Source organism: Pristiophorus japonicus, chromosome 5 (assembly GCF_044704955.1).
Source record: "Pristiophorus japonicus isolate sPriJap1 chromosome 5, sPriJap1.hap1, whole genome shotgun sequence".
NCBI lineage: Eukaryota > Metazoa > Chordata > Chondrichthyes > Pristiophoridae > Pristiophorus > Pristiophorus japonicus.
In genome coordinates this window covers 76,917,737-76,938,684 of record NC_091981.1, presented here as the reverse complement: position 1 = coordinate 76,938,684, position 20,948 = coordinate 76,917,737, and the positions used below count along the sequence as shown (strand labels likewise).

The 20,948-nt window shown below is 47.3% G+C and overlaps 2 protein-coding genes across 6 annotated transcripts in view; one reads left to right on the top strand and one right to left on the bottom strand.

The window, feature by feature from the left end:
• The window catches only part of LOC139263833 (p21-activated protein kinase-interacting protein 1-like), a 101,690-nt gene extending 92,105 nt beyond the window's left edge, over window positions 1–9,585 (bottom strand). For all 4 annotated transcript variants that reach the window (XM_070879890.1, XM_070879892.1, XM_070879891.1 and 1 more), the window contains exons 1-2: window positions 9,332–9,585; window positions 1,890–2,052 (exon numbers count right to left, since the gene is read on the bottom strand). In XM_070879890.1, the coding sequence (XP_070735991.1) occupies window positions 1,890–2,052; window positions 9,332–9,553 (385 nt within the window). In that variant the 5' untranslated portion in view covers window positions 9,554–9,585. The remainder of the gene's footprint in view (window positions 1–1,889; window positions 2,053–9,331) is intronic.
• Window positions 9,586–9,819: 234 nt separating this feature from the next.
• Window positions 9,820–20,948, top strand: part of trnau1apb (tRNA selenocysteine 1 associated protein 1b) — a 43,693-nt gene continuing 32,564 nt past the window's right edge. Inside the window, exon 1 of one of the 2 annotated variants that reach the window (XM_070880735.1) lies at window positions 9,820–9,942. In XM_070880735.1, coding sequence (XP_070736836.1) covers window positions 9,868–9,942 — 75 coding nt within the window. In that variant the 5' untranslated portion in view covers window positions 9,820–9,867. Of the gene's footprint in view, window positions 9,943–10,041; window positions 10,124–20,948 lie in introns of those variants that run through there. The other variant, XM_070880736.1, reaches the window with a different exon arrangement.

Here is a 20,948-nt window from a genome sequence, read left to right as displayed (position 1 = left end):
CTTCCACTAGCAGGTGCTCCTGCCTCATGATGGCTAAGTTATACATCATGCAGCACACAACAATGAACTGACCGACAGTCTCAGGGGAGTACAGCAAGTAGCCTCCGGAATGGTCCAGGCATCGGAAACGCTGTTTCAATATGCCAATGGTCCTCTCGATGCTGCGCGTCACAATGTGCGACATGTTGTATTGACAGTCAGCTTCCGCCCGGGTTACACTTAGGGGCATCATGAGCTAGGTGGTGAGGCCGTACTAGTTATCTCCCAGTAGCCAGCTCTGCCCTTCTGGCAGCTGCTCAAACATGGCAGATAACGCTGTCACTTAGGACTAACGCATCATGGGTGCTGCCAGGATATCTTGCATTGACTGACATGATGCGATGCATGTTGTCACACACGAGCTGCACATTAACGGAGTGGAAGCCTTTTCTAGTCCTGTACATCTCAGAATCCTGCAAAGGTGCTCACAGGGCGATATGGGTACAATCAATGCAATCCTGTACCTTTGGGAAGCCGGCAATCCTCGAGAAGCCCACAGCCCTGTTATGGATTGCTTAGGCGGTCATGGGGAACTTTATGAAGTCATTCCTCCGCGCACAAAGTGCAGCTGTGACCTAGCGAATGGAGACATGTGTTGCATGCTGAGAGATGGCACACATCCCCAGTTGTAACTTGAAACGATCCGGAGGTATAGAATGAAAGTGCAGCTGTAACCTTCACTTCAACTGACAAAGCAGTCCTCCTGACGCTTCTTGGCTGCAGGTCTGGTTTCACCAATTCACAGATCTCACGGACAACTTCTTTGTGGAAACGCAGCCTTCTGACACAGTCTGCATCACTCAGGTGCAGGTACGAACGCCTGTCTCGATATACCTGAGGTGGGCAAGGCCTCCTGCCCAGCACCCTACGGGCTCTGATGTTCCTGATGCGATGAGCTCTAATCAATTGTCTCCTATGTAGCACCATGATGCAGAAGGCTCGCACAAGGTATGGCATTGTCAGTATTTCCCCCATACTTAAAAGTGAAACTATCAAAGAAGCTCAAAACGGGAAGAAAGCAGGCAGCACAGGTTCTCCTCTCTCCCTCCCCCTCCCTGGGCTACAAGCCGTAAGATCGGTCCCGGTCCTCCCTCCTCCACCCTCCTGCCCCGCGGCATGTTTTGTAGCCGAACCCCGAGCCACTGTGTCCGGACGAGGGGCCGATTCTGCCGGCCAAACCTCCAAGCCTTCTTCAAGACGTTCGGTGGTGACAGGTGAATGAGTTAAAAAATGAGAAAACTTGTGAAATCCATTAAATTTACTTCTACGTTGACAGGTAAAAACTCGTTAAACTTTATTATTGATTTTGACAGTGTTCTTGACTCCCTCCAAAATCTTCGATTTAAAAACAATGGCGTCTTCTCAGCGCAGATTTGTGAATGTGCGTTGATTTCTTAACTCACCAGAAAGTTTTTTGGGAGTGGCCAGATACGCCAACATAATGGAGAAAAATGTTAGCCAAACTGCGAACAATTGAAAAAACCGGCGCAGATATGAGGGAACGCCTCTGAGGTGAAAATAAACTGGCCTAGAAAAATCATAACTAAGTCCGTTGCGCCTGCGCAGATCACAGGGGGAAAGTTTGAAAAGAAATACGTCAAAAATGTAACTTAATACGCCAAAAAAAGCAGCCAACTCCAAAAAAATGGCGCAAATCACTGGGGAAAATTGAGCCCATTAACTGGGGAAAAAAGCAGTGAGAATGGTACAGAGGATGCGGAATTCCTAAAATGCATTCAGAACTTCTTTAGCCAGTATGCTCTTCAAAAAAGACATCCTTTACTAACCATTATACCATATCAACCTGCAAGAAGATCAAAATCAAAGTTTGAAAGCATATTTTTACTCACCATCATGATGCAATAATGATCCCTGATCAATTTTCTTTTTCATGTTATACAGCTGAATAGTTTCATCTTTACTTCCCGTTGCCACACACTGATCATTTACAGCCACAATAGTTAAAGAGGCCGTGTGAGCATGATGGGTAAAGTCAGCTTCTGGATCCCAACTCTTTAAAAAAAGGGCAAACAGCACAATTTCAGTCAGCAATTTATAAGAGTACTCAGTACTTCTCAACAGCAGTGGACACTTCCAGATCAAAGTTCTTCAAGTTATTTAATATATACATCTACATGTATGTAGTGTGGTCGATGGCTCAGAGACATGGACTATATTCAGCAGATACCGCAAAACGCTGGAGAAGTACCACCAGCTCTGCCTCCACAAGATCCTGCAAATCCATTGGCAGGATAGACACACTAACGTCAGTGTTCGCGCTCAGGCCAACATCTCCAGCATCGAAGCATTGACCATGCTCGATCAGCTCCGTTGGGCGGGCCACATTGTCCGCATGCCTGACACGAGACTCCCAAAGCAAGCGCTCTACTCGGAGCTTCAACACAGCAAGCGAGCCCCAGGTGAGTAGATGCAATTCAAGGACACCCTCAAAGCCTCCTTGATAAAGTGCAACATCCCCACCAACACCTGGGAATCCCTGGCCCACGAATGTCCCAAGTGGAGGAAGAACATCCGTGAGGGCACTGAGCACCTCAAGTCTCATCGCCGAGATAAAGCAGAAACCAAGCGTAGACAGCGGAAGGAGTGTGCGTCAACCCAGGCTCCCCACCCACCCTTTCCTTCAACCACTGTCTGCCCCACCTGTGACAGAGACTGTAGGCCCTTGGACTCTTCAGTCACCTGAGAACTTACTTTTAACCAAATTTGCTGACAATACAAAGATGGGAGGAAAAGCAATGTGTGAGGAGGACATAAAAAAAACCTGCAAAAGGACATAGACAGGCTAAGTGAGTGGGCAAAAATTTGGCAGACGGAGTATAGGGCCCAAGTTTCCACATGATTTGCGCCTGATTTTTAGGAGCAACTGGTGGAGTACGGATTATCTTAGAAATCGCAATTCTCCACATTTTTTTTTCTGCAGTTCGAGTCAGGTAGAACAGTTCTACTTTGGAACAGAATTTTTTCTTCAAAAGGGGGCGTGTCCGGCCACTGACGCCTGATTTCAAAGTTTCCACAGTGAAAACGTACTCCAAACTAACTTAGAATGGAGCAAGTGAAGATTTTTGTAGAACTGAAAAAACCTGTTCTACACATTTAAAAAATCAGGCGCAGGTTACAAATTAGGCGTCCAGAACGAGGTGGGGAGGGGGGGGGAAGTCATTACATTCTACAATAAATCCTTATTTATACTTCTACAAATATTATACAAATAAATCCAACCTGAATAAACATTTATAAGCAAAGAAAAGATTAAATAAACCATCTTCCTACCTGTGTGAAAGTGCTTCAGACACGGAGAATGCTGCAGTCAGCCTGAGGCGCCCATTCTTCCCGCCGGAGGGGGGGTGGGGGGGTGCCCATTCTTCCCGCCCGGGGAGGGAGGAGGAGGTGACAGTGAGAAGGCTGCAAGTGCTGATGTGCTGATGGCAATGTGCTTTTATTAAAAAATTTTCAAAAATTAAACAGCTACAAAGAACTACAAAAATGGCCGAGTGCCAATGTTTCCTTCACACTGCGCGTGCGCGAACGCTCCAACGCGCAGCATTGCCGGCAGGAAAAAACTAATTTAAATAGTACCCGCCCCCTCCCATTTACAAAATCGGTGCGAGTGTAGGCTCCACCTCCCCTTGGCGCCGCGCCAAACAGACAAGGAGCTGCAGAACGCTCCAGAATTGCGAGGTTTTTTTCCGGCGCGAAAAACGGGCGCCCAGCTTGGAGGGGCGCCCGTTTTTTTATCGTGTGGAAACTTGGGCCCTTAATGTTGGAAAGTGTGAGGTTATGCACTTTGGCAGAAAAAAAAAAATCAAAAAACAAGTTATTATTTAAATGGAGAAAATTTGCAAAGTGCTGCAGTACAGTGGGACCTGGGGGTCCTGGTGCATGAAACACAAAAGGATAGTATGCAGGTACAGCAAGTAACCAAGAAGGCCAATGGAATCTTGGCCTTTATTGCAAAAGGGATGGAGTATAAAAGCAGGGCAGTCTTGCTACAGTTATACAGGGTATTGGTGAGGCCACACCTGAAATACTGCGAATAGTTTTGGTTTCCATATTTAAGAAAGGATATACTTGCGTTGGAGGCAGTTCAGTGAAGGTTCACTCAGTTGATTCCAGAGATGAGGGGGTTGACTTATGAGGAAAGGTTGAGTAGGTTGGACCTCTACTCATTGGAATTCAGAAGAATGAGGTGATCTTATCAAAATGTATAAGATTATGAGGGGGCTTGACAAGGTGGATGTTTCCACTGATGGGGGAGACTAGAACTAAGGGGCATAATCTTAGAATAAGGGGCCACCCATTTAAAACTGAGATGAGGAGGAATTTCTTCTCTCAGAGGGTTGTAAATCTGTGGAATTCGCTGCCTCAGAGAGCTATGGAAGCTGGGTCATTGAATATATTTAAGGCTGAGTAGATAGTTTCTTAACCAATAAGGGAATAAGGGGTTATGGGAGGCAGGCAGGGAAGTAGACCCGAGTTCATAATCGGATCAGCCATGATCGTATTAAATGGCGGAGCAGGCTCGAGGGGCCGTATTGCCTATTTCTTAAGTCCTTATGTAGAGTGGAAGCAAGTCATCCTCAACTCCAAGGGACTGCCTATGATGATTATGTGTATGGACTTTTCAAAAGGTTTTGATAAAGTAGCACATAAGAGATATTAGCAAAATTCAAGTCCATGAAATTAAAGGAGCAGTGGCACCATGGATATGAAATTAGCCAAGAGACAGAAAGCAGAGAGCAGTGGTGAATGGCTGCTTTCAGACTGGAGGAAATTATAGTGGTGCCCCTCAGGGGTTGGTATTTGGACCACTGTTCTTTCAGATAGAAACATAGAAAATAGGTTCAGGAGTAGGCCATTTGGCCCTTCGAGCCTGCACCACCATTCTTATTGATCTGGAGCCATGTCTCTATGATGCCAATTACATCATATCCATTAACTGCTATCTGTGCAGTTAATTCCACGGCCGCTAACCTCATTGTTCCCCAACCCCGCTTCTACATCCTTTCCAAGATCCACAAACAGGACTGCACTGGAGACCCATTGTTTCAGTCTGTGCTTGCCCCACATGACTTATTTTTTCCTATCTCAACTCTTTTTTCTCCCCCTGTCCAATCTCTTCCCACCTACATCCACGACTCTTTCGATGCCTTCCGCCACTTTAACAATTTCCAGTTTCCTGGCCCCAACCGTCGCCTTTTCACTATGATATTCAATCCCTTTACATGTCTATTCCCCACCAGGATGACCTGAGGGCACAACATAAGAAACTGGAGCAGGAGCAGGAGTAGGCCATACTGCCTCTCGAGCCTGCACCACCATTCAATATCATGGCTGAATTGATCTTGGCCTCAACTTCACTTTCCTGCCAGTTCCCCATAACCCTCAACTCTGTTATAGTTCAAGAATCTGTCTATCTCAGACTTAAATATGTTCAATGACTCAACCTCTACAACTCACTGGGGTAGAGAATTCCAAAGATTCACGACCTTCAGAGAAGAAATTCCTCCTCATCGCCATCTTAAATGGGCAACCCCTTATTCTGAAACTATGCCCCCCTAGTTCTAGATTCCCCCACTAGGGAAAACATCCTCAGCATCTACCCGGTCAAGCCCCCTCAGAATCTTATGTTTCTATAAGATCACCCCTCATTCTTCTAAACTCCAATGATTACAGACCCAACCGGCTCAACCTTTCCTCATAAGACAACCACTTCATCCCAAGAATCAACCTAATGGACCTTCTCTGAACTGCCTCCAATGCAATTATATCTCTCCTTAAATAAGGAGACCTAAACTGTACGCAGTACTCTAGGTGTGGTCTCACCTGTACAGTTGTAGCAAGACTTCACTACTTTTATACTCCACCCCGTTTGGAATAAAAGCCAACATTGCATGTGCCTTCCTAATTACTTGCTATACCTGAATGCTAACTTTTTGTGTTTCATGTACGAGGACAGCCAGATCCCTCTGGACCGCAGCATTCTGTTGTCTCCGCTTCTTCCTTGAACAGAGGCCCAACCAATCCCCACCCACCTCCGCCTGGCTAAACTCGTTCCCACATTGAACAATTTCTCCTTTGACTCCACTCGCTTCCTCCAAATTAAAGGTGTTGCTATGAGAACCCACAGAGGACCTAGCTGTGCCTGCCTTTTTGTAGGATATGTGGAACAATCTTCATCCCAGTCCTATTCAGGTCCCCTCCCTCACCTCTTTTTTCAATACATGGATGACTGTATCGGTGTTGTTTCCTGCTCACGCCCTGAACTAGAAAATGTAATTCACTTCACTTCCAATTTCCACCCTTCACATGCTTCATCTCCCACTCTTCCCTTCCCTGACTTCTCTGTCCCCATTTCTGTTTTGTAGTTAATACAAACATTCACTATAAAGCCCACTGACTTCCACAGCTACCAGGACTACACTTCTTCCCACCCCGCTTCATGCAAGGACTCCATTTCATTCCCTTTTGTGCAGCATCATACCTTTTGTCTCTTAATCTCTCCTACCTTCCACCCCACACATTTAATTCAGAGACTAGGGTCCTGAACTTAAAGAAAGGTAACTTCGATGATATGAGACGTGAATTGGCTAGGATAGACTGGCGAATGATACTTAAAGGGTTGACGGTGGACAGGCAATAGCAGACATTTAAAGATCACATGGATGAACTTTAACAATTGTACATCCTTGTCTGGCGTAAAAACAAAACGGGGAAGGTGGCTCAACCGTGGCTAACAAGGGAAATTAGGGATAGTGTTAAATCTAAGGAAGAGACATATAAATTAGCCAGAAAAAGTAGTAAACCTGAGGACTGGGAGAAATTTAGAATTCAGCAGAGGAGAAAGGGTTTAATTAGGAGGGGGAAAATAGAGCATGAGAGTAAGCTTGCAGGGAACATAAAAACTGACGACAAAAGCTTCTATAAATATGTGAAGAGAAAAAGATTAATGAAGACAAATGTAGGTCCCGTGCAGTCAGAATCAGGTGAATTTATAATAGGGAACAAAGAAATGGCAGACCAATTGACAAAATACTTTGGTTCTGTCTTCACTAAGGAAGACACAAATAACCTTTCGGAAATACTAGTGCACCGAGGGTCTAGCGAGAAGGAGGAACTGAAGAAAATCCTTATTAGTCAGGAAATTGTGTTAGGGAAACTGATGGGATTGAAGGCCGATAAATCCCCAGGGCCTGATAGTCTGCATCCCAGAGTACTTAAGGAAGTGGCCCTAGAAATAGTGGATACATTGGGGGTCATTTTCCAACATTCTATAGACTCTGGATCAGTTCCTAAGGAATGGAGGATAGGTAATGTAACCCCACTTTTTAAAAAAGGAGGGAGAGAGAAAACAGGGAATTCTAGACCGGTTGGCCTGACATCAGTAGTGGGGAAAATGTTGGTATCAATTATTAAAGATGTAATAGCAGCGCATTTGGAAAGCAGTGACAGGATCGGTCCAAGTCAGCATGGATTTATGAAAGGGAAATCATGCTTGACAAATCTTCTAGAATTTTTTCAGGATGTAACTAGTGGAGTGGACAAGGGAGAACCAGTGGATATGGTGCATTTGGACTTTCAAAAGGCTTTTGACAAGGTCCCACACAAGAGATTAGTGTGCAAAATTAAAGCACATGGTACTGGGGGTAATGTATTGACGTGGATAGAGAACTGGTTGGCAGACAGGAAGCAAAGAGTAGGAATAAACGGGTCCTTTTCAGAATGGCAGGCAGTGACTAATGGTGTGCCGCAAGGTTCAGTGCTGGGACCCCAGCTATTTACAATATACATTAATGATTTAGATGAAGGAATTGAATGTAATGTCTCCAAGTTTGCAGATGACACTAAGCTGGGTGGCAGTGTGAGCTGTGAGGAAGGTGCCAAGAGGCTTCAGGGTGACTTGGACAGGTTCGGTGAGTGGGCAAATGCATGGCAGATGCAGTATAATATAGATAATGTGAGGTTATCCACTTTGGTGGCAAAAACAGGAAGGCAGATTATTATCTCAATGGTGACAGATTGGGAAAAGGGGAGGTGCAACGAGACCTAGGTGTTATGGTACATCAGTCATTGAAAGTTGGCATGCAGGTACAGCAGGCGGTGAATAAGGCAAATGGCATGTTGGCCTTCATAGCAAAAGGATTTGAGTATAGGAGCAGGGAGGTCTTACTGCAGTTGTACAGGGCCTTGGTGAAGCCACATCTTGAATATTGTGTACAGTTTTGGTCTCCTAATCGGAGGAAGGACATTTTTGCTATTGAGGGAGTGCAGCGAAGGTTCACCAGACTGATTCCTGGGATGGCAGGAGTGACATGTAGAAAGACTGGATCGACTAGGCTTATATTCACTGGAATTTAGAAGAATGAGGGGGGATGGCATAGAAACATATAAAATTCTGACGGGATTGGACAGGTTAGATGCAGGAAAAATGTTCCTGATGTTGGGGAAGTCCAGAACCAGGGGGTCACAGTCTAAGGATAAGGACAGAGATGAGGAGAAACTTCTTCACTCAAGAGAATTGTGAACCTGTGGAATTCTCTACCACAAAATGTTGTTGAGGCCAGTTTGTTAGATATATTCAAAAGGGAGTTAGATATGACCCTTATGCCTAAAAGGATCAAGGGGTATGGAGAGAAAGCAGGAAAGGGGTACCGAAGTTGCATGATCAGGGGTAAGCCATTTAGGACCGAGATGCGGAGGAACTTCTTCACCCAGAGAGTGGTGAACCTGTGGAATTCTCTACCACAGAAAGTTGTTGAGGCCAATTCACTAAATATATTCAAAAAGGAGTTAGATGAGGTCCTTACTACTAGGGGGATCAAGGGGTATGGCGAGAAAGCAGGAATGGGGTACTGAAGTTGAATGTTCAGCCATGATCTTATTGAATGGTGGTGCAGGCTCGAAGGGCCGAATGGCCTACTCCTGCACCTATTTTCTATGTATCTATGTTTCAGACTTTTGTTTTCTCACCTCCCCCCTTTCCCTGCCCCTACACTTGCGTAAAAACCTGCTAAATTTGTAACTTTTCCCAGTTCTGACCAAGGGTCAGTGACTTGAAGTTAACTGTTTCTCGCTGCACACCTGCTGCCTGAGCTGATGAATATTTCCAGCATTTGCTGGTTTTACATGGGATCCTTGGCTTTATAAATAAAGGCAGAGTACAAAAGAAAGGAGGTTGTGTGAAACTTTTGTAAATCACTGGTTAGTCCCAGCTGGAATACTATGTCCAAATCCGGGTACCACATTTCGACATTAACGGAAGAAATAGTTTCACCTGGCCCGGCCTCTTTATCCGGTAACCGAACAGAATTTGCTCGTAACAGCCGCCGATCAACACCGCTTGGCAGCCGCTCCCGGCCTCAGGCTCCATCTCACGCTGCCTCTGCCCCTCACTCCCGGCCTCAGGCTCCATCTCACGCTGCCTCTGCCCCTCACTCCCGGCCTCAGGCTCCATCTCACGCTGCCTCTGCCCCTCACTCCCGGCCTCAGGCTCCATCTCACGCTGCCTCTGCCTCTGCCTCTGACCCCTCACCCCTCTTCCCGGGCCGGTGAGGAAGGACCCCTCCACAGGGGGCTTCAGCACTTCGCTGCTGCAGCTAAATGACGTATATAGCTGCCCAATCCCGGTTCCATCGAGGATTAATTTGACATTTATGGTTGGGCCAGCTGCTCTGACTGCATCAAACGGTGTGTACCCATGGTGACAGTGGAGATGCTGCTGCTGGTGAGTGAGTGAGAGAGAGAGAGAGAGAGAAAGGAGTAGGCTCCGCTCAGGCAGTCGCGGTGGACGGAATCGCGCTTCCCTGTCGGATGGAGCGCCGCTGGATCCGGGACGCATTGGGACAGACGGGCGGCGGCGGCATGGCCACCCTGTGGATGGGTGATGTGAGTGCGGCTTCTTCCTTTAATCGGCCGATGTGGGTGGAAGGAAGAAAATTCGGCGAGATTGCGGCCTGGGCCCAGGGAAGTCGAGCAGGAGCTATACTGGGATCAATGCCCAGGCCCCTGTGCCCCAGCTTGGCCCAGTAGTAGCACTCTCGCCTCTGTCAGAAAATTCCACCTTGATGTACGTTCCCTCCATAATCCAAACTGGCACTTGAATGCCGTACAGAGCACTGCACTGTTGGAAAACAAAACATCTTGCATTTATATCGCACCTTTCACGACCTCGGACGTTCTAACGTGCTTTACAGTGTACTTTTGAAGTGTAGTCACTTTTGTAATGTAGGAAACACGGCAGCCAATTTGCGCACAACAAGCTCCCACAAACAGCCGTGTGATAATGACCAGATCATCTTCTTTTGGCCATGTTGATTGAGGGATAAATATTGGCTAAGGAGAACTCTCCTCATCTTCGAAATAGTGTTGTGGGATCTTCTACAGTCACCTGACAGGGCTCAGTCCTGCACTCGAGTGTCAGCCTAGATTTATGTGCTCAAGTCTCTGGAGTGAGACATGAACCCACAACTTTCTGACTGAGGCAAGAGTGCCAGCCACTGAGCCACAGCTGACACTGTTGGAGGTGTCGTCTTTCACTGAGGTCTTAAACCGGAGGCTCCAGATCTGTTCAGGACGAGGAGGAAATTTGTCTAGTGTCCGAATTAACATTCATCCCACCCAACCAACATGCCCCAAGACATTCTCTGTGGGACTGTATTGTTTGTTGTATATGACTGTATGGTATTGACGCGGACTTGGAGCTCTGCGTCCGAAGGTGCACCATTTGTGCCCAACTCAGCAATGCCCCCAGGGAGGCACCCCTGAGCCCCTGGCCCTGGCCTACCAAACCGTGGTCGCGGGCGCACGTAGACTATGCGGGCCCATTCATGGGCAAAATGTTTCTCGTAGTTGTAGATGCATTTTCAAAGTGGATCGAATGCACCATTTTAAACTCGAGCACAACCTCCACCACTGTGGAGAGCCTCGCAACCATGTTTGCAACGCACGGAATCCTTGACATATTGGTCAGTGATCCCTAACATATTGGTCAGTGACAATGGTCCGTGTTTAACCAGCGCAGAATTCCAAGATTTTATAACTGACCACGGCATAAATCACGTCAAGACGGCACCGTTCAAGCCGGCCTCCAACGGCCAGGCGGAGAGAGCAGTGCAAATCATTAAACAAGGCATGCTTAAAATCCAAGGTCCCACGCTGCAGGGTCGCCTGTCGCGACTGCTGCTGGCATACAGATCTTGTCCGCACTCATTGACTGGGATCCCCCCCGCGCAACTGTTGATGAAAAGGACTTTAAAAACAAGGCTCTCATTAATCCTCCCAGACATGCACGAAATCGTTGAGGCAAAGCGCTGTAAGCTGACTGAGTACCATGAAAGAAATTCGAGGGGGAGATGGAATGAGATAGGGGACAAAGTGTTTGTACTAAACTATGGCAGGGGTCCCAAATGGCTTGCAGGGACAGTAACAGGCAAGGAAGGAAACAGGCTACTGCTAGTACAAATGGACAATAGCAACAGTACTTTAAAAATAATTCATTGGTTGTGAACAGCTTTGGGATGTATTGAGGACAGGATAAAATTGGTGCAGTCGCAATTTGAGTCAGAAGGTTGTGGGTTCAAACCCCACTCCAGGGACTTGAGCATATAGGCTGGAAATAGTGGGGGCTTGTAAAAAGAGAACAGCAATAATCATGGGTGATTTTAACCTCCATATTGATTGGACAAATCAAATTGATCAGGGTAGCCTTGAGGAAGAGTTCATAGAGTGCATAAGGGATAGGTTCCTTGAGCAGTATGTAACAGAGCCAACCAGGGGGCAGGCTATCTTAGATCTGGTCTTGTTTAATGAGACAGGATTAATAAAAATCTAGTAAAGGACCCCCTTGGAATGAGTGATCATAGCATGATTAAATTTAAAATTCAGATGGAGGGTGAGAAAGTTCGATCTCTAACCAGCGTACTAAGCTTAAATAAAGGAGACTATGACAGCCGAGTTGGCTAAAGTGGACTGGAAAAATAGATTAAAGTGTAGGACGGTTGATGAACAATGGTGTACATTTAAGGAGATATTTCACAACTCTCAAGAAAAATATATTCCAGTGAGGAGGAAAGGGTGTAAGAGAAAAGATAGCCATCTGTGACTAACTAAAGAAATAAAGGACGGTATCCAATTTAAAAACAAGGGCGTACAATGTGGCCACAATTAGTGGGAGGACAGAAGATTGGGAAGCGTTTAAAAGCCAACAAAGAATGACAAAAAAATTATTAAGAAAGGGAAGATAGACTATGAAAGTAAACTAGCATGAAATATAAGAATAAATAGCAAGAGTTTCTATAGGTAGATAAAAAGGAAAAGAGTGGCTAGAGTAAATGTTGGTCCCTTAGAGGACATAGAAACATAGAAAATAGGTGGAGGAGCAGACCATTCGGCCCTTCGAGCCTGCACCACCATTCAATATGATCATGGCTGATCATGCAACTTCAGTACCCGACTCCTGCCTTCTCTCCATACCCCCTGATCCCTTTAGTCGTAAGGGCCACACCTAACTTCCTTTTGAATATATCTAACGAACTGGACTCAACAACTTTCTGTGGTAGAGAATTCCACAGGTTCACAATTCTCTGGGTGAAAAAGTTTCTCCTCATCTCGGTCCTATATGGCTTACCCCTTATCCTTAGACTGTGACCCCTGGTTCTGGACTTCCCCAACATCGGGAACATTCTTCCTGCATCTAACCTGTCCAATCCCGTCAGAATTTAATATGCTTCTGTGAGATCCCCTCTCATTCTTCTAAATTCCAGTGAATATAAGCCTAGTCGATCCAGTCTTTCTTCATATGTCAGTCCTGCCATCCTGGGAATCAGGACGAGACTGGGGAATTAGTAATGGAGAACATTGAGATGGCAGAAACTCTGAACAAATATTTTGTATCAGTCTTTACAGTAGAGGACACTAACAATATCCCAACAGTGGATAGTCAAGGGGCTAAGAGGGGGAGGAACTTAACACAATCACAATCACTAAGGAGGTGGTACTTAGTAAGATGATGGGACCAAAGGCATATAAATCCTCTGGACCTGATGGCTTGCACCCTAGAGTCTTAAGAGAAGTAGCGGCAGGGATAGTGGATGCATTGATTGTAATTTACCAACATTTCTTGGATTCTGGGGAGGTCCCAGCAGATTGGAAATCTGCAAATGTAATGTCCCTATTTAAAAAAGGAGACAGACAAAAAGCAGGAAACTATAGACCAGTTAGCCGAACATCTGTGGTTGGGAAGCTGTTGGAGTCCATTATTGAAGAAGCAGTAGCAGGACATTTGGAAAAGCAAAATTCAGTCAGGCAGAGTCAGCATGGATTTATGAAGGGGAAGTCATGTTTGACAAATTTGCTGGAATTCTTTGAGGATGTAACGAACAGTAGATAAAGGGGAACCAGTGGATGTGGTGTATTTGGACTTCCAGAAGGCATTTGACAAATGCCACATAAAAGATTACTGCACAAGATAAAAGTTCACGGGGTTGGGGGTAATATATTAGCATTGATAGAGGATTGGCGAACTAACAGAAAACAGAGAGTCGGAATAAATGGTTCATTCTCGGGTTGGCAATCAGTAACCAGTGGGGTGCCGCAAGGATCAGTGCTGGGATCCCAATTATTTACAATCTATATTCAGGACTTGGAAGAAGGGACTGAGTGTAACATAGCTAAGTTTGCTGATGATACAAAGATGGGAGGAAAAGCAATGTGTGAGGAGGGCACAAAAATTCTGCAAAAGGACATAGACAGGCTAAGTGAGTGGGCAACAATTTGGCAGATGGAGTATAATGTTGGAAAGTGTGAGGTCATGCACTTTGGCAGAAAAAAAATCAAAGAGCAAGTTATTATTTAAATGGAGAAAGATTGCAAAGTGCTGCAGTACAGCGGGACCTGGGGTTACTTGTGCATGAAACACAAAAGGTTAGTATGCAAGTACAGCAAGTGATCAAGAAGGCCAATGGAATCTTGGCCTTTATTGCATAGGGGATGGAGTATAAAAGCAGGGAAGTCTTGCTACAGTAGTAGAGGGTATTGGTGAAGCCACACCTGGAATATTGCGAGCAGGTTTGGTTTTCATATTTACGAAAGGATATACTTGCTTTGGAGGCATTTCAGAGAAGTTTCACTAGGTTGATTCCGGAGATGAGGGGGTTGACTTATGAGGAAAGGTTGAGTAGGTTGGGCCTTTACTCATTGGAATTCAGAAGAATGAGAGGTGATCTTATCGAAAAGTATAAGATTATGAGGGGGCTTGACAAGGTGGATGCAGAGAGGCTGTTTTCACTAATAGGGGAGACTAGAACTAGAGGGCATAATCTTAGAATAAGGGGCCGCCCATTTAAAACTGAGATGAGGAGAAATTTCTTCACTGAGAGTTGTGGATCTGTGGAATTCGCTGCCTCAGAGAACTGTGGAAGCTGGGACATTGAATAAATTTAAGACAGAAATAGACAGTTTCTTAAACGATAAGGGAATAAGGGGTTATGGAGAGCTGGCAAGGAAGTGGACCTTAGTCAATGATCGGATCAGCCATGATCGTATTACATGGCGGAGTAGACTCGAGGGTCCATATGGCCTACTCCTGCTCCTATTTCTTATGTTCTTATGTTCTTAAATAATCTAGGCTGATACTACAGTTCAGTACTGAGGGGGTGCTACATTGTCAGAGATGATGTTTTTCGAATGAAATACTGGGCCCATGATTCCGCCCTCTGGAAAAACGGCGCATCTCGAAAAGGTGCATTAACTTTCTGGAAGAAAAAGGGCAGCGAAAACATACCTTGTGATTCTGCGAGTTCTTCAGGACGTCTTCGTGCTCGGCGTGGCGCAGCACAAGGGGTCGGGGGTGGAACCAGGTCCCGGCGCTGAAAACAATACCGGGACCTCTGCACATGCGCGCTTGATTGTGCACGCATGTGCAGTAGCTCCAGGCCCCCGAGGCTTTGTGGGAGGGGCCCGAAGCACGCCGCCCCTAGCCCTGGCCGAATGGGCTCACTCGGGCGGCGAAGATCAGACTTTGCCCTCCCTCCTCTTCAGCTTCAGGTGCTGCTCCGGCTACCTCCCCCTCCGACCCCGTTCAAGTCCCGCTCCGGCTCCCTCCCGCCCTCCCTCCCGATCAGGTCCCACTCTGGCACCCCCCACCTCCTCTCCACTCTCCTCCCCTCTTCTCCTCTCCACTCTCCTCCTCTCCCCACCCCCTCCTCTCCCCTCTCTCCCTCCCCTCCTCTCCCCTCCCCTCCCTCCCTCCTCTCCCCACTCTCCCTCCCTCTCCCCTTCCTCCCCCCGTCCTCTCCCCTTCCTCTCCCCTCCTCTCCCCTCTCCCCCACTCCTCTCCCCTCCCTCCACCCTCGTCTCCCCTCTTCCTCTCCCTTCCCTCCCCCTCCTCCTCTCCCTTCCCTCCTCCTCCTCTCCCCTCCCTCCCACCCTCCTCTCCCCTACCTCCCACCCACCCTCCCCCTCCTCTTCTCCCCTCCATTCCCCTCTCCTTTACCTTTTCTTCTTCTCCCCCCCTTCCTCCTCTTCACCCCCTCCTCCTCTCCCCTCCCTCCCACCCTCCTCTTCCCTCCCACCCCCCTCCCTCTCCCCTTCTCTTTCCCCCTCTCCTCTCCTTCCCCCCTCCTCTTCCCCCCTCCCCCTCTTTCGCCCTCTTCCTTCCTCCACCTCTTCCCCCCTCCCCTCTTTCTTCCCCATTCCCCCATCCCCCTCTTTCCCCCCTCCCTCATCCCTCCCATCCCCCTCTTTCCCCCTCCCTCTCTTCCCCCCTCCCCTTCCTTCTTCCTTCTTCCCCTCCCTCCTCCTCTTCCTCCCCTCCCCCTCTTCCCCCCTTCCCAACCCTCCCCCTCTTCCACCCTCCCTCCCCCCTTCGCACCCTCCCCCTCTTCTCCCTCCTCCCCAACCCCTCTTTCCCCCCAACCCCTCTTTCCCCCCAACCCCTCTTTCCCCCAACCCCTCTTTCCCCCAACCCCTCTTTCCCCCAACCCCTCTTTCCCCCAACCCCTCTTTCCCCCCAACCCCTCTTTCCCCCCAACCCCTCTTTCCCCCCAACCCCTCTTTCCCCCAACCCCTCTTTCTCCCAACCCCTCTTTGCCCCAACCCCTCTTTCCCCCCCAACCCCTCTTTCCCCCCAACCCCTCTTTCCCCCCAACCCCTCTTTCCCCCCAACCCCTCTTTCCCCCCAACCCCTCTTTCCCCCCCAACCCCTCTTTCCCCCCCAACCCCTCTTCCCCCCCCAACCCCTCTTCCCCCCCCAACCCCTCTTTTCCCCCCAACCCCTCTTTTCCCCCCCAACCCCTCTTTCCCCCCCAACCCCTCTTCCCCCCAACCCCTCTTCCCTCCCCCCTTTTTACCCCTCCATCCCCCCTCTTTACCCCTCCCCTCTCTTTACCCCTCCCTACCCCCCTATTTACCCCTATTCCCCCTCTTTACCCCCCCCATTCCCCCTCTTTACCCCCCCATTCCCCCTCTTTACCCCCTCTTTACCCCCCATTCCCCCTCTTTACCACTCCCCATTCCCGCTCTTCCCCCCCCCCCACCACTCGCTGTCAGAAACAGAGAGTGAGAGAGACACTGACAAAGAGAGAGACACGCGGGGGGGGGGGATCCCAGCACGCTGTTGGAGGGCTCCCGGTGCTGCAGTCGGTGAGTAGAAACTTAATTTTTTATTTATTAATTTTTTTAATTTTAAAGAATTTTTTTGATTGATTTATTGGCTGATTTATTGATTTATTTATCATTTATTATTGATGATGGCTCTTTATTTGTAAAAGTGAAGTGTTTAATGTTTGTAAACTTCCCTCCCCCCATCCCCCCACCCCCCCCATCTGTCGTTCCCTACGCTTGATTTAGAAGTGTAGCAAGGTTTTTCTGAGCATTCAAAAATCTACACTAGTAAGATTTTACTGCCTAAACTTGCAAAACAGGCTCGACACGACCCCTTTTTAAAAAAAAAATCTGTTCTAAAATTAAACTGTTCCAACTCACTTGAACTGGAGCAAACTAAATGACGAGAATTGCAATTTCTAAGATGCTCCATTCTAAATTAGTTGCTCCAAAAAAATAGGAGCAACTCAGGCCGAAACTTGACCCCATTAATCCAAGGTCGCACCTGCTCTCTCAGATGGACATAAAAGATTCTCTGTCACTATTCAAAGAAGAACAGGAAGTTTTCTGTGTCCTGAGCTTTATCCTCCAACCAACACGACCAAAACAGATTGTGTGATTGTTTATCTCATTGCTGTTTGTGGGACTTGGCTGCACATTTCCTTACATTGCAACTTCAGAATACTTCATTGTCTGTAAAATACTATGGGAAGTTCTGAACTCATGAAAATTCTAGTTCTTTTCTGTTCATTTTAGTTTTCACAATCCTTATTAATGCAGTGTTATTTTTTTTTTGTCCTGTGATCCAATTCTCATTTCTTTCAAAACTGCTTTTTCGTAAATAAAAGCCTACCCTCTACTCTCCAATAATCCTCTGATCTCTAACCTGCTCTTTCTCCTAACGATCATTGGCTCTCAGCTTAGCACCATTTGAATATTTACTTTTTGAGTCCCTCCAGTCACTCCCAGTAATGTCATAAACAAGACCCTGTCTATGACTATAGTATTTTGTCTCTCCTCCTCCAGTCCTCCAAAGTTTATCCTCGCATTCTTTCCCGACTCCATTCCTAACTTTTACAATGTAGCCATTACTACATCTTAAATGGGTTCTCTTATATTCAGACAAACACCTGTGGATTGACCCAAGGTTCTATCCTTGTTCCCCTCCTTTCCCATACTACCATTAAGTAACAGCAATTGCACACTTCGAAACATATGGCAGTTACTCCTAATTCTAGCTTTTTAGTCATCAGCAAGGCTGCCAATGTGCTAAATGTATGTCTAAGCGACATAAAATCTTGGACGAATACAAATTTCCTTTAGATCAACATTGAGAAAATCAAAGCCTTCCTTTTTCATTCCCACCTGGAATCATAATCATAAAATGGTTACAGCACGGCAGAAGGCCATTCAGCCTGTCAAGCCTGTGCCGGCTCTCAGCTAGTCTTACTCCCTCACTCCCCATAGCCCTGCAAATGTTTTTCTTTCAGATACTTAACCAATTTCATTTTGAAGGATAAGATTGAGTCTTCCTGCACCACCCTTTCAGGCAGTGCATTCCAAATCTTAACCACTCGCTGCGTAAAAAAGTATTTTCTTACATCGCCTTTGGTTTTTTTTGGCAATCACCTTAAATGTGTGTCCTCTGGTTCTCGATCCTTCTGCCAATGGGAACCGTTTCCTTCAATCCATTCTGACCAGACCCCTCATGATTTTGAATACCCCTATCAAATCTCCTATCAATGTTCCCTGCTCCAAGGAAAACAAGCCCAGCTTCTCCAGTCTATCAATGTAACTGACGTCCCTCATTCCTGGAATCATTCTCGTAAGTCTTTTATGCACCTTTTTTAAGGCTTTCACATCCTTCCTAAAGTGAGGCGCCCAGAATTGGACACTGTACACAGGTTCATCATAATTTCCACACTTTTATACTCTATACAGGTTGCACCTCTCCCGTCCGGAACTCTCTGATCCGGAACCATCCATGGTTTGGCATCAGTCCCTTGCCTGGAGCGTGTGCAGTGGGGGGGGGCGTCAGGCGCGAGTCTGGCAGTGGCCGGGGGGGTGGGGGGGCAGGATGCGAGTGCAGCGGCAGGTCTGGCGGCGGCAGGGGTGTGAGTGCGGCGGTGGAGTGCGGTGCGGAGGTGGTGGGGGTGCGGGTCCAGCGGAGGCACGTACAGAGCCGGGTAGGGGTCCAGTGGCGGTGGCAGAAGGGGTTGGCGGCGGCATCAGGCAGCGGCGGTGGCAGGAGGGAGACATGACCTTAAAAAAAGAGCAGCAAACCAGCACAGAGAGAGAGCACGAGGCTCGAGTTTCGCAGCTGGAGCATGGCAGAGGCGTTCAGGAGCTCGGGCACTGTAATCAGGTACCGTGTAAGCCTGGGCTCGACGTGACCTCCCGTGGTTCAGCAAATTCTCTGTTCCAGCACAAGTCAGGTCCCAAGGGTGCTGGACCAGAGAGGTCCAACCTGCGCCTCTATTTATGAAGCCAAGGATCCCGTAAGCCTTTTTAACTGCTTTCTCAACCTGCCCTGCTACCTTCAACAATTTGTGCACACATACCCCCAGTTCTCTATGTTCGTGCATCTCCTTCAGGATTGTACCATTTAGTTTACAAGTCCTCTTATTGGCCCCAAGTTTCCACACGCGGCAAAACAGGCGGCCCTCCGAGCTGGGCGCCTGAAAAAAAACCGCGCTATTCTCGAGCGCTTTGCAGCTCGATGTCAGCTTGGCGCGGCGCCCAGGGGGGCGGAGCCTACCACTCGCGCCGATTTTGTAAGTAGGAGGGGGCGGGTACCATTTAAATGAGTTTTTTTCGTGCCGGCAACCCTGCGCGTGCGCGTTGGAGCGTTCGCCCACGCGCAGTGTGAAGGAAACATTGGCACTCGGTCATTTTTGTAGTTCTTTGTAGCTGTTCAATTTTTAACATTTTTTAATAAAACCACGTTGCCCTTCCATGATCAGCACTGAGGCTTCTTGCAGCAGTGAGAAGGCTGCAGAAAGCCTCAGAAGTTGAGGCAGCCGTTTCCCGACCGGCCCGACCGACGGCAGAGGGGTCTCCCCCCCCGCCCCCCCCCGCCGTCGGGAACTGCTGCCTCAACTTGTGAGGCTTCCTGCAGCCTTCTCCCTGCCTGAAGCACTTTCACACAGGTAGGAACATGGTTTATTTAATCTTTTCTTTGCTCATAAATTTTTATTCAGGTTGGAATTATTTGTATAATATTTGTATAAGTATAACTAAGGATTTATTGTAGAATTTAATGACTTCCCTTCCCTTCCCCCCCCCCCCCCCACCTCGTTCCGGACGCCTAATTTGTAACCTGCGCCTGATTTTTTAATGTGTAGACAAGGTTTTTTCAGGCCTACAAAAATCTTCACTTGCTCCATTCTAAGTTAGTTTGGAGTACGTTTTCACTGTGGAAACTTTCAAATCAGGCGTCAGTGGCCGGACACGCCCCCTTTTGAAAAAAAAATTCTGTTCAAAAGTGAAACTGTTCTAACTGACTAGAACTGCAGAAAACTTAAATGTGGAGAATTGCGATTTCTAAGATACTCCGTTCTCCACCAGTTGCAACGAAAAATCAGGAGCAAATCATGTGGAAACTTGGGGCCATTCTTTCTACCAAAGGATACAGAGGGCATTTACGAGGATGTTGCCTGGACTGGAGAATTTTAGCTATGAGGAAAGATTGGATAGGCTGAGGTTATTTTCTTTGGAACAGAGGAGGCTGAGGGGAGACCTTATTGAGGTGCTTGAAACTATCATTAAGGAAGAAATAGCGGGACATCTAGACAGGAATAGTGCAATCAAGCAGACACAGCATGGATTCATGAAGGGGAAATCATGTTTAACTAATTTACTGGAATTCTTTGAGGATATAACGAGCATGGTGGATAGAGGTGTACCGATGGATGTGGTGTATTTAGATTTCCAAAAGGCATTCGATTAGGTGCCACACAAAAGGTTACTGCAGAAGATAAAGGTACACGGAGTCAGAGGAAATGTATTAGCATGGATAGAGAATTGGCTGGCTAACAGAAAGCAGAGAGTCGGGATAAATGGGTCCTTTTCGGGTTGGAAATCGGTGGTTAGTGGTGTGCCACAGGGATCGGTGCTGGGACCACAACTGTTTACAATATACATAGATGACCTGGAAGAGGGGACAGAGTGTCGTGTAACAAAATTTGCAGATGACACAAAGATTAGTGGGAAAGCGGGTTGTGTAGAGGACACAGAGAGGCTGCAAAGAGATTTAGATAGGTTAAGCGAATGGGCGAAGGTTTGGCAGATGG